Source organism: Balaenoptera musculus, chromosome X, assembly GCF_009873245.2.
Source record: "Balaenoptera musculus isolate JJ_BM4_2016_0621 chromosome X, mBalMus1.pri.v3, whole genome shotgun sequence".
Taxonomy (NCBI): Eukaryota; Metazoa; Chordata; class Mammalia; order Artiodactyla; family Balaenopteridae; genus Balaenoptera; species Balaenoptera musculus.
The window spans coordinates 33212568-33231841 of NC_045806.1; the positions used below are offsets into that span (position 1 = coordinate 33212568).

Genomic DNA, 19274 nt, shown 5'->3' on the forward strand with positions numbered 1-19274 from the left:
TGAGTCTGTTTCTGTTTCATAGGTAGGTTCATTTGTGTCATATTTTAGATTCCGTATATAAGTGATATCATATGGTATTTATCTTTCTGACTTACTTCACTTAGTATGATAATCTCTAGTTGCATCCATGTTGCTGCAAATACATGAATACTTTATTAAACAACACCTAGATTTCCCTAACAGAAATTCCCTACAACTGTGTATACATACATATATATAGGCAGTGTCTATATTGATCTCACTCTTGCATTCTAGCTGATCTAGGTAGTCTTTTCTAAGAGAAAAAGAGACACAAAGAGAAATATTTTCTGTTGAATAAACTTAATACAGCACAGTACTTTATGAAACAGGTTTGCTCTTTCATGATGAAGGGAAGACCTATGCAGAATTAGATGACGATCAAGGTCACAGCTTCTCAATTTCTCCCATTTCTCAGCATCTCTTTGTTTCAATGTTCTTGTCTGCCTTAGCATGTGAGAAGTACGTTTTTAAAATGGAAAACTCTTAGAACATGAAAGTCTCTAACCTGTCCTCTGCTGTGATGTAACTTATTAATTTTAGGCTTCACATCCTGAATCTTCAGGGTATGTGTTACATGTTCATGACTATACAATATTAATTGGCCCATTAGTGCTCAATATTAATGATACTCCAGGATGCCAGTTTGAAAATTTAATGTCAACGTAATTGCAAGTTGGTCTCGCTTCATTGGAAGAATCCATGTGTGACCAACTTTTTGAAGAGGTGTTGAAAACGGACCTATCCTTTTGACCTCCATCACAGTCTTTTGATAAACCTTAGTGGTCTATAGCAATTAGAAAAGTTAGGAGCCAGATTCCTCCTGCTACAGGTAGTATGTGTTGGAGAATACTCAAAGATCAAAACCAGTCTGTATTGAAGCTGCATTGATTTGCATGCTAAGCAAGTGAGAGTTCCATCTTTCTCGAATGAGTTCATTAACATCTCCTCAGTGTCTAAGGTATGGGGTAAAGATAGGGCAACAAGAAAGGAATGCCTTTCTGTAGGACTTTTGAAGGCACTTTTTGATTGTTTATGGAAGGGGGAAAGAAAGAGTCTCTTTTAGGTTCGATCATTATCACACCGTGGTGTCATTTGCATGGAAACTTAACCTCAGCCCAGTTCTCAGAAGCCCAAATTTAGTTTTTCAAAACTCAAGCAAATTTGGAATGATGCAGTTGTCAAGCCCCTATGGGTACAGGCAAAGTTGTGACAGAATTTTCCTTTATAATGAAAGTAAGTGTCTGAATTCTGTCACATGTGCAAGCGTGTATTAGCAAGCAGGTTCCAAAAAAAATAAATAAATCACCTATTCCTGTAAGCTGGGGAAGTCCCCATTCTTTATCCCTTTATGAATTTTAATAAGTACCTTGCATGAAATTTCATTCCAATAATGACGTAAGCAACCATGTTCTGCTCATCCAGCCTACTAGATGGGAAAGGTGGCATGGTCTTCTGTTAAGTGAGGGGTGCTGGAAGTAAGGGGTGGTTGAGGAGAGAGCGTGTTGACAGTGAGGAAAATGTGGGACCAAACAGAGTTCTAACCCTGAGCACTACTCTGAGGGTATGAGGCTTGACAGATTCTTACACATAGTTCATTTAAGTTTGGAGGTACTTGTGTCAATACCATCTTTCCTGCTAACCATATGTTAGACCACTCACTAATTGTGTGAATGAATAATTATTTCAAACACCTTTTGTGCTAGTTAGCAAAGCTCTTAGTATATATTTTAGAGAGTAATTATTGATAGTAAGTTTTAGAGTTATATGGACTCCAGATATCATCTGGCTCCTTCTAAAGAGTAATAGACATAAATGTGGTTATACTGGCATATATTTATATGGAAGGATTTGGAAGTCAATTACAGTCAATATAACGGGTTTTTTTTTTTTTTCATTTCTACTTTGTGAGAAGGAACACGGTTTCGAAAATTCCATGGATTTGGCTGCCATTGAAAGCACCTCTGAGGGTCTCACGAAGAGTCATCACCGAAGAACTTCCGGCACACCTTCCATAGCAGTGTCCAGGGCCTCCCTCTCCTCAGGTGGGTATTTGCCACATGACTACTCTGTTGTAAACATGACTAAATCGGGTGGAGTTGACTCCGTTGTGTGGCATTAAATGGATGTTTCATGCCTTAGAAAATAATCATCCATTCTTTGACCCATGGAGGGAGGCCCACTCCATAAGAACTGCTGAAAAGTGGACCCAGGTGATGCCTCGAGCCTCTTGCATTCCATGCAAAATCCATGAATCTTGGATTTGGCAAGAGTATACAGTATACAGTCATCACTGCCAAGTCTCCGAGCTGTACCAAATGTCAGTACAGGAGTGCAGGAAATACAATTGGCTCATTTGATACAAAAGATAAAGACACATGCCCAGAGTTCAAGAAAATGGTAGTTCCATTGATATGGTGGTCAGAAGTGCCCTGTATCTTGACAGATTAATCATTATTCCATGGTTTAAATAGAGAGTTCTTTGCAAGCAACGTTAAGGGATTATTAATAACCCTTTTCATTTGTATGATACCTTCAAAAGTATCATTTCACTTCAGTATCACAACAACCCTGTGAAGCAGAGATTATTTATGTTGCGATTTTATTACCTATGAATAAGGAAACTCTTTAGAGAAACATGTCATAATTAGGAAGTTTCTGTCCCTCGTGTAGATTTGAAATCATGACAAAATCCTCAACAGGAAGAAATTGCCACTTACTTGATGATATTTGCCTAAAGCCTAAGGCTGGATTCTCTGTGCTGAGTTGGAGAGCGTCTCCCAGCTAGGTAGCTCTGAAGGGTTGTCTAAATGAGCATGTTTATTGTTGCATTTTGTTCAGGACTAGAAAATCGGTTCACCCGTTAAATGAAAAATTCTAAACTAGCCTAGAAGCCGACCTCATAGAGTGCATTTCTACTACTTCTACTCAATAGCTCCTGTGTTTTGAGTACATACTCTGTGTCAGGTGCTATGCTAAGCAGTTCTGTGTCATTTATCATTTCAAACTTAATTGCTCTCTTGCTCTCTTCAGTCTTTCTCGTTTATAAGCCACTATTCTATCTCAGCAGGGCTTTGACATAGAACTGTTTCATGGAAATAAACTGTGTCTCGGTAAGCTATCCACGGCATTACTGACTTTTGCATTGTTCTTTATATTTTTAAAAGCAAGAAATTCTGCTCATGAAAGAATGTTCTGGTGCCTAAAGAAATAGAACTTCCTCTCAATTTCTCTACAGCCACTCCCTTTTTGTGTGAAAGGAACTTGCTGTATCATTTCATTGCATTTTATGTCAAATATGAAAACACAGTAGATTCTCTAAATATTTAAATAAAGAATGGTTAATGTTTTATTTTTTTTCTAAGCTTAAGGGCCCATTCTGTGAGAGTTTTCCAAAGTGTATGAGCAAAGCAGAAGCCTTAAACAGCTTAAAACGTTAGTATTTTATAGTAGAGCATTTGCCCTCCTATGCTCAAAGGAGAAATGAACACATCAGTGTTGGTAAGTCAGTCCAAGGAAATTTCAAAATACTGTTAAAAAATGGAAGTATGTTAGCATAAACAGCATGAAGTTACTGACGCTGTTGCTTTCATGACACTATCTATGCCCTATGCCGAGAAAGAATTGGAATAATGATGAAACATTTGCGATGAAAAGTGAACCCTTCTAACAAAACAAGATGATTCACATCTTTCCTTTTCCCTCCTCCAGACCGGAGTCGATCTGAGTTAGATTTGAGTGGGTCATTTACAGAAGACTTAGAGGATACTGTAAGCATAAGAAGCAAGTCTGTCCCTGGGGCTTTAGACAAAGACTTGGTAAGTTGGATGTGGAAGAGGGTCTAATGATCATGAAGAAAGGGCACAATCTTGTTCCAAACCTGTCCACTTTGAGGTGAGGATGAGTTGAGAGTGAAGTGAGGATATACAATAATTTCTTCCTATTAGTCTTCACAACTAACATAAAAACAACCAAAGAATGATTTAGAAAAGGTAACGGGGGTGGTGGTGGTGGTGGTGGTGGGATGAATTGGGAGATTGGGATTGACATATATACACTAATATGTATAAAATAGATAACTCTTAACCTGCTGTATAAAAAAATAAATAAAATTAAATTAAAAAAAAAAGATTGGCGATAACAAGTGTTAGTGTGGATATGGAGAAAAGGGAACCCTTGTGCACTGTTGATGGGAATGTAAATTGGTGCAGCCACTATGGAAATCAGTATGGAGGTTCCTCAAAAAATTTAAAAAATTTTGAACTACCATATGCTCCAGAAATTCTACCTCTGAATATTTATCTGAAGAAAATGAAAACACTAACTTGTAAAGATATCTGCACCCCCATGTTCATTGCAGTATTATTTACGATAGCCAAAACATGGAAACAACCTAAGTGTCCATCAATAAATAGATGAATGAGTAAAGAAGTTGTGGTATATGTATACAGTGGAATACTATTCAGCCACAAAAAAGAATAAAATCCTGCCATTCGCAACAACATGGATGAACCTCTAGGGCTTTATGCTAAGTGAAATAAGTCAGAAAGACGAATACCATGTGACCTCACTTATATGGAGCATCAAATAAATAAATAAATAAGAAACAAGCTCTTAGATACAGAGAATATACTGGTGATTGCTAGAGGCGGGGGGGGGGAAGGGGGCGGGAGAAAGGGGTGACCTGTTTTTGTTTTTTGTTTTTAGTTCAAATACATTGAAAAGAAAAATGGTAACAGGTGATCAGGTTAATGAGTGAAGATTATCTCTAAGAAAACACCTGTTGGGGATTTCAGTTCCTGGTTAAAAGCACATCACTAAATCTAAACCCCGAGAAATAAGGAACCACAACATTTCCTAAATCAAATATTACTAGACTTATCTGACTATATATTTTATATGAACATTTCGACATCTCCAGTTACCCCCATACCCCTTCTCCATTGAGACCAACTTATGTGAAAATTAATGTTTAAGGTGAACTCATTTATAAAATGAGAAGGTTGAATTAAATTATTGTTAAGGTTCTAATGTTCTGATATTCCAATTTCTATAATAGCTATAATCCAATTTGAACTCCTTGGAAGAAAGAGAGAACACAAATGTTAAATGACATTAATATAATTTTTCCAACACAAACCAGGAAACTTAGTTCTAAAACTCAGTGTTATTTACTATAGTATTAAAAAACTGCAAAGTATTTTAAAATCTACCACAAAAGGGCAGGGTTGGGGGTGGGCAATGAGATCAAATGGTTTCAAAGCTTACTTGGTATTTAGCTTTTAAGGAGCAGCTAATTCCAATGTTATTAAACTATTACTGATCTTAGAAAACTCTGAAAATCTTCAAATTCATATTATGAAGCCATTGTATTGATATATAACCTTAATACTCAAACTTGATTTTAAAAATAGTTTAAAAAATGAAAACTACAATAATTTATGAATATATATATATAATATTAAGTAAAACCTAGCAGTGAATCAAAAATATTGCAGTAAGGATAAGTAAGTTTTATTCTAGGTATGAATGGAAGAAGTAACATATATAAGAATATCTATTACATAATTAATATTTCAGTATATTGAAGGAGAAAATTAAAAACTATGTCAATAGATACTGAAAACTATTTTAAAAAAGAGAATGTAATTCCAACAGGATGCAAAATATTAGTTTCACATGTGAGGGTGAGAGGAGTGCCAGGGAAGAGAGGAGAAGCAAAAAAGAAAGGTGTCCATGATAAAAAAAAAAAAGAGTATGCATGATACAATCCATTTGTGTGTATGTGTGTGTGTGTGTGTGTGTGTGTGTGTGTGTATCCTATTCATACCATCAAAAATTTTTGAAGTTTGATCATTAATATGTTAGTGGAGATATGAGTTTTTTATATTACTTGAAATTTATCTACATTGCTTAAACTTTTTCTATAAAAATGTATTACTTAAATAACCAGGAAAAAAACAGTGGGGGAAGAAAAGTAGAATCTGGGATTTTGGACAAGAATCTAGCATCTAAAATAGTTTATTCTGTTGGAGAGATTTTCAAGATACGTTTCCCCATTTTGACGGTATATATACACACACAGGTGTGTGTGAGCATATACACACACACAAATGCGCCCCAATTTTTTAAATTAAAAAATAACTTTAAGTACATTGCTCAAAGTGAATCACTTTAGTGAGCAGGGAGGTAGCAATTGAACGCCCAGATCTGTGTGATTCCAAATTTTGTATTCTTTCCATAAAGCAAGCATCACTAGGACGGAGACCCCAATCCTCTGATGGTACAATTCAGGTACCATCAGAATGGAAGGCAAAAGAGAAAAACCTAGGAATGGGGTGATTTCTAGATATTTGTATCTGATTTTTCAAGTATTTAAGAAAGAAAGTGGTTTTTTAAGTGAGAAGACTTGCTAGGAAAGAAATAAACCAAACCACTGATTTTTTTTTTCCCCATCCTTCCTTAGGACTACTTGGAAGAGATGGAAGAAGGCATTGATGACTTAGCATCCTCTCGGTTTTCTGCCAACACCCACAGTCTAGCAAGCGGCCTGTCAACCGTAAGCAATTCTCTAGCATGCACCGGAAGATTTTTCCTCCGTTGATTTTCTGTGCATTTCCAAAGGAGAGAATAATGTTCTTCAGAAGCGCGTGATAGTGATTTAGAAGTCATTTTAGTCTCCTGCTTGCCCTTTGTCCGCAGAGTAGTTTTCACTCGGATTTTGTGGTGACTTTTCCTAAGGCTCCTGATTCCTTCCCTCTCCTACTTTAAAAACCTCTCCTCACCCAGGTTTTAAAATCTCATCACTCCCTAGTTCAGGCTCTCATCAGCGGAAGCCTATGAATTATCTCAGTTCTCAGCTGTTAAATTTCCCTGCCACCATTCTCTCAAGTGCCCAGCCATCCTCCACTCTACCGCCAGTCACTTTCCTAAAACATGTACCCAAGTAGGTTTCTCTCCTACTCCCACATCAAGTCCATACCTTCCCACTGCCTACGGAATAAAATCCCTTCTTACTTTGGTGTTTGAACCCTTCTTTGAGAGGGCTTTAGGAGCCCCCGTGTCCTTATACCCATCTGTATGCCTACAAGTCTTGTCTTTGCTTCTCTGATTTCTGTCTGTTGCTCTAATACCCTTTTTTCTTTTGACCTTTGGGCGACTTCCTTAAAGAATTCTCAAGCAGGCTCTGACAGGAAGTGGACCTACCTAAGTGTGCCTGACGCTGACTCAGACACTGTGAGTGTTCAAGCTTTTCCTTTTTTCCAGCCATACTTCACAAAATTCATGGTACAGGGAATCTAATTAGGTAGGCAATTTTTCCAGCATTTATCTCTTTCTGACTTGTATACAGTTAACCAGAGGTTCTCTTTTAAAAGGCAAATAACATGATCAGAATCCAGGTATTCCAAAGAAAGAACATTTGTTAAACATTAGAATCTGAGGAGCAGTGAAAAGATACATGGTCTAAAATGATTTACCACGAACAAGGCACCTTTAGAATAAACATCTCTGTTTAACTCACAGCATTGGCTTGGTTAAGAGTGTAAAGTTTGGTTAGTAGTAAAATTTCTATAACTTCTTCAGTTTCTCCCAAGCTTCAGCACTTGTGGGTTCTTAAACTGTCTTTTCTATATATGGGTCTCATGCTTACAGAAGACCCTCTTTGAAGAAGTGGCTACAGGGGAATGTGGTGTAGATACAAGTCAGTGATACAAGGAGGCAGTGAGGTATGGTGGGGAGGTCCTCAGACCAAAAATCTGGAAATCTTGGCTTGATGTTGTCAACAAAAAAATTAATCAGCCGGTCTAAGAAAGAAATGGGAAATTTTACTGGAGCCAAATTGGGGATTATAACCCAGAAACAGCATCTCCAAAAGCTCCAAGAACTGTTCCGCCCATTAGAACTCAAGGCACAGTTATATAAGTTTTTTGAGACAGAGGGCTGTACATTAAATGATGTATTACTGACAGTTTATACAATTCAGATCTCAGTGTCATCATGTCTCCTTACAAGAGCAAGAAGGAATGTTATCTTTTACTGAGTTTCTTATTGATGCTAGGAGAATGTTGCTTTCTATGGTTGAGCAGTTATTTCCGCCAATGGGGGAGGTCTGGTCGATGCATGATACAGATACACGATGCACAGTGTGGGGAGAGAGGAGGCCAAAGGGTAGAGAAGATTTTTTATGTTTAAATTTTTCTTGTCTTGCCATAAAATATGAATTTTATGTCACAGTGTCTTGGCACTGCCAACAATTTCTGTGAGCCAGACTTTACTCATATGTAACATGAGGGGGTTGAGGCTTATTCTTGAAGCCCTTGAAACTCAATGCATGGTCCATGGACCAGCAGTGTTGCATCACCTGGGAGAGACTGGAAAACGCTGTCAGCTCACAGAGCCCCTAGTGTCTCAGTGATAATTTCATAGCACTCCTAGGCCAAAAGTAATACCTGACTAGCCCATTTATTACGTAGTTAGCTTGAAAAACAAATTTAATAAGCACTGGGATCCTAACAACTTAGTAGCCATTTGAAAAAATAATATACGTAACTTGAAAGAAAAATAATATTTTTATTCCAGTCTTAAATAGCCCCTGATGGGATGTGCGTGCCTGATGGGCACTACATGACTTGTCAGATCTTGGAATCTGATGGGGCAACATCATTTTCATTTCCTGTTCCCCATTGATTTTTGCGCAATACTTGCTTTTTGTCATAGCAACTGCCCAAAACTCAGCTTCATGTAGATAGGACTTCATTGAAAAGAATAAGGTGGAATTTAATGTTAATACTGTGAACCACTGTTCGTAGTTTGCCTGGTGTCTGGTAGTTGTCGCTGTGTTTCCCTTGAAATTTTAAAATATCCTGCTTTGCCCCTGTGAGTTGGCTCTGCCGCTTTGGGATGCCGAGACACACAGTTTGGGAACTGTGGACCTAGGAGTATGTTAGAAAAGCAGAATCTCAGACCCCCCTGGGACTGAATAGATCAGAATCGTCATTTTAATGAGATCCCCAGGTGACCTATATGCAATTAAAAATATATATATTTATTCATTTTGGCTGCACCAGGTCTTAGTTGCGGCAAGTGGGATCTTTAGCTGCAGGATGCGGACTCTTAGTTGCGGCATGCATGCGGGATCTAGTTCCCCGACAAGGGATCGAACCCGGGCCCCCTGCATTGGGAGCGTGGAGTCTTACCCACTGGACCACCAAGGAAGTCCCAACCTATATGCAATTGAAGTTTGCAAAGCACTGCTCAAAGACACTTGCTATCATGAAAATTTTGATGTTTTGTTTTATGAATAAAAAAGATGAATTAGGTCACTCACTGGCTTTCTTTAAGTTTTAATTTCCACATAATTATGGAACCCTTGGTTTGCTCTTGCCCTTGACTTAAGCTTGGAATAGATACTAGCCACATCACCCACTTCCTGTTTTTTGAGCAGTCTCTACTCTGAGCAGTTGGAGGAAGGTAATGACTTTTGTTTTATGTATAAACAAAAAAGTATAAAAAGTAGGAAGTCTAACCTCTCTTTGCACTCACTATAGTCCTTCCCAGTGGTTCACAGACAGGCTTTTGACACTCCTTGGTCACTCCTGAAAGCCTTCCAGGTGGCCTTTTGTGACAGTCGTGTTGCTAAGACACAGAGTTTGTGCTGCTGGTACTACAGGATAATTTTGTTACATTTAATTTAAAATATGTCTCTTGTTATTAGTGTGTCATCAGAAACTTCATTCATTCTGGTACATTTGGATAGAGTTTCTTTTTACAGTTTAATTTTATTTATTGGTTGGTGTGTTATTTTCTTCTTTAGTGTTCTGTTTTGTGGGTTGCTATTTTATAGATGTGTACAGAGCCATGGTCTTATTACAACCCATGTGGCTGTACAGCTGCTCAGGGGGAGCCCGACAGCTATGGGCATATGACGTTCTCCTGGCATGCCCTTGTTAAAGATGCAGTTTTGTTACTGAACCAAACTTGGGTCTGCTCGCCTGGGCACAGTAAAGGCAATCTACTGACACCAGATTGTGGTGAAGGATAGTACAGTGTAGATTGTAAAAGCACCAATAGAAGGAGGGGACAGGTGGTTGGTGCTCTATAAACCCCCGAACTCCCCAAGGGGTTTCAGCAAAGCATTTTTAAAGGCCAGGTGAGGGACGGGGGTTGCAGGGTATGTGATCAGCTTGTGCACAGTTTTCTGACTGGTTGATGGTGTTCAGTCTTTAGGCTCCAGAAGGTCTGGGGGCTACGTGTTCGTGGTCATCAAGTAGTTAATTTCTTCCAATTTGGTGGGAGTTTTAGCATCTGTAAAACAACTCAGGAAGTGTGCATCTGATACTATTATCTGGGTGCTTCAGAGAAGAGCTATAGCAGAGGATATGGGGGCGGGTCTGTCCTGGGAAGGCCCCATAGGGTCCTGCTCTGTTAGAGTTCCGGCTTCCCAGAGACTGATGGGATACTCTAGGTAGATGTCAGAGAGAGAAGCTTGTGGCTTATGCTAGCACAGAAATATGAAATGAGTTTTTCTTTGTCCTGATCAATGCATTCTAGACCTTGAAGTAGATTGACCTTGAGTCTACCAGTGAAAAAGGAGAATGCTACAGGGATGAGGAAAAGAGATATGATGGGAAAGGCCTCAATGACCCTGTATTCATTAGAAGCAGTGAATAAACACAGGGTATTCACTAACCCAAAAAGACAATGCTTCTCCTGCCAGCAGGTTTCCTGACTTCCTTACTAATGGTCCTAGTTCTTGTCCTTTCTCAGGCTTTGATTTTATACAATACCAGAAAAACAAGCGATTTTTGCTTTCTTCCTTTCACCCTAAACTTCCCTGCTCATTATAGACAATGGGAATTGTAATTGAATGAAGGGAGGTGACTTCTGTGAAGAGATCACTAGCATAACACTAGATGCCTCTTTTCATCTTGTTCATTCCAGACCAGCCTGAACAGCATGATGAGTGTTTACAGTGAAACAGGAGACTATGGCAACGTGAAGGTCAGTGGGGAAATCCTTCTCCACATCAGCTACTGCTACAAAACTGGCGGGCTCTACATTTTTGTCAAGAATTGCAGAAATCTGGCCATAGGAGATGAAAAGAAACAGAGGACAGATGCGTAAGCATATACCGTATTCCTTAGACTATTTCGGTCACTGCATATGTGAATATGTGTGTTTGTCAGCACGTGTGTTTCTTTTTCAGAAGCGTCTTAGCATTCCTCTAGATTCAGAAGGTTGATCGTCACTTTCTTCCTGTGCCAAACTTCTAAGTATTCTTTGATGTGCATGTATAATGGTTGTGTTTGTGGTTACCTGATTTTTACTTTTTTAAATTTAATTTAATTTTATTTCTATTCTATTTTATTCTATTCTATTTTATTCTATTCTGTTCTATTTTATTCTATTTTATTTTATTCTATTTTATTTTATTCTATTCTATTCTATTCTGTTTTATGGCTGCACTGCACGGCTTGTGGGATCTCAGTTCCCCGACCTGGGATTGAACCCGGGCCACGGCAGTGAAAGCACCAAGTCCTAACCACTAGACTACCAGGGAACGCCCAGATTTTTAAAAAGCTATTACTCAACGTGATTCAGGACTGACAGATTTGTAGTTCACACAGAGGCAGCTCTTTGAGATAGAAGGCTAACACATTGGCACACCCCAGAATGTATAAGAGCATCCTGTTAATTTTTGTTCTGGGAAACCCTCCAGAGAAAATTACCAAGCTGTTCACCCAATTGAACAACTTGAGAGGGCAATTATGCAGCTCTCAGGATTTCAGGGATGAGCCCAGGAGGGCAGGGATGATGATAGCACATTGGAAAGAAGTTAGATACAAAGATATGTCATGCCTTCTCAGGACCACTGCCAGGTTTGATGATTCACTAGGAGGACTCACAGGTCTCCACACGTAGTCATAATCAGCAAAGGGAAAAGGCATATGTGGCAAAGTTCTAAAGAATCCAGGCTTAAGCTTCCAAGTATCCTTTCCCAGTGGAGTCACATGGGATGCGCTTAAGGTGCTTAAGTCCTCCAGCAACGAATTGTGACAACACATGTGAAGTGCTGTCTACCAGGGCAGCTCATTGAGAGACTCAACTGGGCGTATAACAAATTCCCAGTCTCCCAGAAGGAAAGCAGGGGTTCAGCAGAAGCCATATTATTTCCACAAATATTTTAGTCACAGTGAGCCACTTATATCTGTTCTGGGAATGATGAGAATCCTCCTGAAATCCAGGTTCCCACATGCCAGCCAAGAGCCGAACTTATAAGCAGGCATTTCTAAGGAGAGCAGTCTCAGACCTGCTGTTTACCTTTTTTCTACCTAAAAGATGACCTAGGTTCAGTAAGCAACTCAGCAAAGCTGTTTCCAAATTAGACAAGCAGATGGATTCTGAGTACAGATTGGTCCACTTACCTCCTCAGCTAAATATCAGAGAGCTTCAGGACCAATATCATCATTTAGACTAGCATGGAAAGGGATCATCTAAAGCCCATCCTGAAAGATGTGCTTCAGGACTCTGGTAGCATCTTTCACGTTTCAATCTTGTACATTTCTGAGTCTGCCATGATGCTTCGCTCCAAGAGGCTCCTGGGACAGCTCAAGGCAAGGTATTGGGTAGAATTGCTATTGTGATTTCAGGTTATTATTTTTCATTTCCTCTTTTCACCATTTTTCTTCATCCATCCATGGCCATTGACTCCACTCATCAGAAGTCCTGACATCTGAGTGGAGAGGAAAATAACCCCATATTTTGTGAGACCATTGGTCATAATAATAGATTACATTTATTGAGTAGTATAATATGTCAGCTTCTTGTATGTCTCAGCTAATTTTATCTTCACAATGCCATAAGTAAGCTCTTGAGTTCACCAAAACCAGTGAGGCCTGGAGTGATTCAAACTCAGCTGGCTTGACTCCAGAGCCCACACCCTTTACCACTAGACTTTACTGCTTCTCTCTTATTGAAGGTCCAGAGTTATATTTCAAGGTGCCCTGTTATGTAGACAACATTCCCTTTGGTTCTGTCTCTTATACTCACTAGCCTATTCCCTTTGCCTCTTTTATTCACTGATGTCCCCGAGCATTTCTTGCAAAGTAGATGTTTCCCAAGAATTATTTTCCTTTTTTTTTTTTTTACCATCTACAGTTATGTCAAGTCATACCTTCTTCCTGACAAGTCTAGAAATAATAAGCGCAAGACCAAAATCAGAACAGGCACCAATCCAGAATTCAATGAAACACTAAAGGTAAATAAATATTCTCTCATGGTAACTTTAGTGATACAGTTTACAACCTCATTGAAACTACAGAGGATTTGCATGTCAAGGCTTATATGTATTTTAGAAAAGTAGAATTTGAATCAATTAGTGTGATACCCTTGGCTTTCTGTTTCTGGAAAAGAAAAAATGTAAACCACTCTTACTCTGTGTTTTTCTCTGTTGGTCCTGAAATTGCACCTTAAGTAGAGACGATCCAGGAAAATTACATCTGACCTGATACATCTTGTCAAAAAGTATGTTTCACTCTTGGGAAAACTGTGTTTTTTCTAGTTTCCCCTAAAAGAAGTTTGTCACAGTTTTGACAGTAACCTAGCAAGTCTGTACCCACTCATTGTTCTGCTAACACAGCGTGAAGATGTGCTGTTTCTTGTAAGGGTTTTGGAATTTGGCTAAATTTAAACATGTGGTTAATGAACAGTGGAGATGCAGGGCTGGATTCCAGAACTCTCAGAGACAGTGGCCTAGATAAGATATAACCCAGACCCCAATTCTAGAGAAATTACTTTTCCCTATAGGCTTCCATGTAACCTCTTCTCTCACCCTGGACCAATCTAGCCTGGTAAGAAAGATCCAGGGAGATGGGGATGTAGACGTTATTGCCAGTCGCAGAGTAATTTATGGATCTTGTGCCCAGAATGATGGAGTCAGAATCCACCATAGGAGGAAGTTGGTGAGTTGGGGGCATGTGTCAGCGGGGTCATATGTGAAAGCAGGAACCAATATCAAAACAGATCAAAGTGAAAATGAATGAATATAGGCAGAGGGTGAATCCAGCAGCCATGACAAGATAGCAAAGATGAGCCCAAGCAGAAGAGAGAAACAGAGTGACATGGCAGATCCAGGAAGCAGGGAGCCAAGGTTAATCATGCCAGGAACAGCAAGGATGGGTGTAGACGCAAATCCAAGATTAGGAGTCAGTCAGTCTGAAGCGTGTCCCAGGTGGTCATTTGCTTAGGATAATCAGGAGGTTTTGAGGGTGTATGGGCTTGTGATCCTGGATAATGTTCTACTGGAAAAGGCAAAACCATGCCAGCACTATTTCCTTTCTGCTCAACCTACGTATATATCGATTCACCTCTGCATTTAGGCTGAACTTTATGAAGTTTGGCATTTGCAAGTTTCTCACTGTCAGTACTATCCTGGATTTGGGGCTTCTTGTTATAAATAAAATAAGACAGAGAAATTAGAGAATTGATATATTAAACATTGTGCTTACAAAGTAGTTGTTGACAAAATAATTAGGCAAATGAAAAGCAGGTAAAACTGAAAAGGGGACAAGCTTCATCACCTGACACTTTTTACGCAATATCTGAAGTTTATCGACTCCCCTCCCCCCCCAAATAGTCTGTTGATATATGGTTCAGTGCTAAGTCTCACACAAAATGATTTTATGGGATAGAACCTCAGTTGTAGCAGAAACGAAGAAAAATGAAGATTTTTTTCTCTTGGGTTTGTTTTGTTCATATTACTAATGTATTTGATCTGAAAGCTGGTGGTAGTAAATTTCAACCTGTCCTAGAAGTGGGCAGAGCCCTCCTTATGAAGTGTGATGTTGTAAATCTGATCTTGCAGTATACCATCAGCCACAGCCAGCTGGAAACGAGAACTCTGCAGCTCTCAGTCTGGCATTACGATCGATTTGGACGGAATAGCTTCCTTGGGGAGGTGGAGATTCCTTTTGACTCATGGAACTTTGAAAATCCAAGTGATGAGTGGTTTGTGCTTCAGCCCAAGGTAGGAAATGCTTCCAGATGTGAGTCAAACAGTTATACAAGTAATGAGCAAAATTGCCGTCACAGGCCTGAAGAATCTGAAGACTTCCAGTTGTCAAGTGATAATCTGAAAAGGTTAGTGCAGCTCATTTTGGAATGATATAATAAATGTAAATCCATTCTTTTGGAAATCCTTCTTCTTCGATACAGACTGTAAAATGCAAGCCACATAATCATATATCTTATTAATTTGACCTACTAAGAATGTAGTCATCATTCGAAGGTTGCCATGGATAAACAAAAGAATACATTATATGATCCTATTAGAAAGAGAAAGCGTTCATTTTCACATAGACGAAAACAGCTCCATAGCGCACGATCAGTCTCAGAACATTCTCTCTCTTCTTCATTCTCCACAATTCAGACATGCGCAGGAGTGCTCTGGCCTTGGCTCACATGAGGAAGTGACCAGTAGCTAAAGTATCTGGTTTCCTACATTCCTACTTTTGAGATTCAGAACCCAGGTCTTGAGTTATAGTCAGAAAAAGAAATCTCAAAACTGGTTCTAGAAATTAAATGCTACTATAGTATGTTCTAAACTAAACCAACAGTACCTGAGATTCACTCTATGCAATTGGTATCTCTACGTTTACAGTAATTTTTGAAGTCAAAAGTGAGGTGGAAAAAAGGTCACATTTACGTAACCAAAGATTGTTCTTTATAGAGAGAAGGGCAAAAAGAACATGATGGTAAAGATAGTGGATGCAGATCAGACCTCCTGGGTTCATTCCTGGCTTCACGTCTCTGTGTAACCTTGGGCAAGTTACTTAACTTCCCAGGCCTTGGTATTCTCACTGGTGATAAAAGAATTGGACATCAGTTTTAGGGATGCAGTGAGGCTTGAAGAAGCCTGCTATGTGATGCTTGCAGTATTGTGTCAGGCACGCTGTAAACGTCTCACTAAATGCTAGGTAGTATTTATGTTACATTGGAGTCCTTATATTGCAATGAACAGAAACCCCAGCTCATACTACTCAAAAAAATAAAAGGAAATTATGGACCAGTGATTAGCAAGCATGGCTTGATCCAGATACTCAGATCTTAGCAAGGCCCTGGCGTCTCTTGGTCTCTCTTCTCTGTGTTGGCTTCACTTGCAGACTTCATGCAGTGTGGGCCTCCCTCACTAGCTCCAGGTCTCCTTCTCTTGGACACCACAAGAGCTGCAAACCTCTCATCCTTGCCTCACACTGTCCAGGAGAGGAGAGAGTTCCTCCTCCTCCAATAGCCCAACCAATGCCCTGGCCCTGGTTCCTAATCCTCATTACATTATTTGCCCATCCTGAGCCAGTCATTCTGGCTAGGGAGGTGAGATACATTGAGTGGCTTAAGACAATCAGAACATAACTCTGGTCTTGAAGGTGGTATTGCCCCAAAAGAAATCCTGGTACAGTAGTACTAAAAAAAAAAAAATGGTGAGTGGATGCTAGACAGCAAAAAACAAACGTTGACCATCATCAGTAACAGCATCGTTCACATCTCATGGTTACAACCATCAGTGTCGGGTTAGCGTCGTTATCCCCATTTTATATAAGGAGACTGAGACTCAGAAGTTAAATACAATATTCTAGTGGATTTTATAAGTGTTGACCTCAAACTTGGTGTAAATAACTCGTGGAAAATCTTTAGGAGGTTTAATTGGGCTATGGGTAAAATGGACAATGAAATAGAAATCCTCAAACAGAAAATAACCTCATTCCCATGACTAACATAAATGTGGTAGAGATAGGAAGTACAGTGTTAACAAGTCCATGATAGCATAACGTTGCTCAGACATTAAATATGAGAAATATTTGGTCGTTACAGTACTAAGTTTCTTGGAATTGAATGAAAAGCCTCAACATAAAGGGTAACAATTAATCTGACTTAACAGTCTCCTATCACGTGCTTCCTTTTGTGTAATGGGTATCAAAGAATCATAGAAAATGTCCAACATATCATATGATGCGTGACACTGATGAAGGACAAGTAACATGCATCTTAGTCCATGAAGTTAATTTGTCTGTCAGAAATATAACATGAAAGCACATGTTATATGGGGGCTGGGCTCTTTCCAAAGAGCTGGGCTCTTTGGAAACCAGCTTGGAGGGCTTCCAGTCAGTTTCTTGGAAATGGTTGGAGAATTTGCACTGAGATGATATCAGAGCTCTCCCAGGCCTCTCCCAAGCATCCTCTGTGCTTAGGGGTCAACAACTTTCCATGGTAATCACCTTCACGTTGACACTGAGTGGTTTGACTTTCTCTCATAAGGGAGAAACATCTCTCTGAGGCTGCTCAAGGTGGAAACATCCTGATGGTGTTTAATGTCAGTGGAACTCCTTTGGTCCTCTGCCAGAGGCTCTCTTTAGAAGTCTGTCCTCAGGCTATTGTAAATTTTTCCCACGTAGGCAGAGAGCCAGAAATTCCTGGGAGCTTATGTACCGCCTGCCACAAGGCAACCCTTAGCCAATAACTGATAGATGGGGGAGTTTGAAAGCTCAGTTCCATTACTGAGAGTGGGAAAAGCTCTGAGGCGTTACTTATACTCCAGAGCTCTCCTGCTGGATCTGGCTGTGCCTTTGCCTGGCTTCCTCCTCTTCCCCAACCTATTTCCCCAACCCCTTCACTGGCCTGTCCTGGGAGCACTTTCTTAATAAGTCACTTGCATAAGAATCCTCACCTCAGGGTCGGCTTCTGGGGAACGCAACTTAAATTGGTGTCTCTAATCCATGTCATCTTTTTCCACCAAGCTCCCTCTGACACATACAGAGGAAAGGCTGCAGATTATTCAGACTTGCTTAGATACCATGCCTTCCAAAACCAGGGAGGCAGGATACCAAAAAATGCTCTGTACACCGCCTCCTGCTTCCTGCTTCGTGAGTGGCTCATCCTTGGGCTGAGCTGGGCTCCCTGTGGTTGATTACCAGCCGACTCTGAGAAGTGTCATTTCGTTCTCCGTCTGCCTCTCAGTCATTTCAATGCAGTAGTCACTTCATCAGCTGCAGCTATAGCATGAGCAGCCTTGGAGACTTGATGCTTCTTATAGATTATCCAGCTGAGGAGCTGAAGTGTGAGCTACAGGGACCAATTTCCTTAATAATAGAGGATCGGAATTAATAGTCCTTAAACATTCAGAAATACTGACATCCTTTGGCAGTGGGAAGACTGGAAAGACACAGTGCCTTATTGCTTATCGACTCTGTGTTGGTGAAAAGTCCCTGGACACCTTCCTTTGTTTTTGCTAGGTCTTACAACCCATATGGAGGCCGATGCAGACGGAAAAAGAATTCAAGGTGCCAGATGTACTTACTATAAAGTAGTTTCACAGTATAACTCCCATTTTACTGCATGACATGGGACTGTTTATTAGCTATAACTCGTTTTCTTACCGGAAGGCACGTTAGGTGGTTAGATAAGAAGAGTTTGTCAGTATAAATTGCCTTTCATGTGTTCCCAGAAGGTGCGATTATAAAAAGGACCTTTGAAAGTCAACAGCAAGCCTAAGTGGTTTTCTAAGGAAATCTTCGCCATCCCACCTTCAGGCAGAGTCAATGTAATATAAGGTCCCGTGAAATGATTGCCTAGCTAAAGGGCTCTCTCTTTATGTGGCAGTTTGGGCAGACTTGTGTCCATGATATATGACCCCACCTTAGACCTGTAAGTGTCTGAGTGGAAACTCTGCTTCCTACTCTGGTGGAAAGTGGATCTCTCTCTCTTCAGAAAGCCTTCTGGAGCAGAGGGGGATGTCAGTGGTTTACCTATATCCCCATTTTCATGCATACGTGGCTCCCCATGGCTGTCCCTCCTGCCAGCCAACACCTACCAATCTTTGTAGGAGAGGCGCCCTCAGGCTGCTGGAGTGGGCTTGGAATGTGGGCATGGAAAGCCAGAATAGCCTAGGTATTTAAGGCTTCTGGGGCTTGAGGGCAGAGCCCTGGATCAATAACTGAGGGGTGAAGGAGTGTAAATTCTCTCACTCCCTTGCCTCTGAGGACAGCTCTGAGGTGTGACCTGTCTTATCCTCAGAGCTCCCCTGTGGGACTGAGCAAAAGTTACTCTCCATGAAACTTTGCCTGATATCACAACCTTGGGAAACCTCTCTTCACTTTGTGGTCCCACTACCCTACTACCCACCCTCATAAAACACGATAACAGGAATTCGTGTCTTCAGGTCTCCTCAGGACCCCAGAGTAGACGGCTTGTTTGCGTCTTCCTTG

The 19274-nt window shown here is 40.2% G+C and overlaps 1 protein-coding gene across 7 annotated transcripts in view; it reads left to right on the forward strand.

The window, feature by feature from the left end:
• Positions 1–19274, forward strand: part of SYTL5 (synaptotagmin like 5) — a 229170-nt gene that overhangs the window by 173847 nt on the left and 36049 nt on the right. For 5 of the 7 annotated variants that reach the window (XM_036839960.1, XM_036839961.1, XM_036839959.1 and 2 more), the window contains 6 exons: positions 1931–2063; positions 3730–3836; positions 6485–6577; positions 10960–11138; positions 13177–13276; positions 14882–15043. In XM_036839960.1, coding sequence (XP_036695855.1) covers positions 1931–2063; positions 3730–3836; positions 6485–6577; positions 10960–11138; positions 13177–13276; positions 14882–15043 — 774 coding nt within the window. Of the gene's footprint in view, positions 1–1930; positions 2064–3729; positions 3837–6484; positions 6578–7188; positions 7255–10959; positions 11139–13176; positions 13277–14881; positions 15044–19274 lie in introns of all 7 variants that reach the window. The other 2 variants (XM_036839966.1, XM_036839962.1) reach the window with 2 other exon arrangements.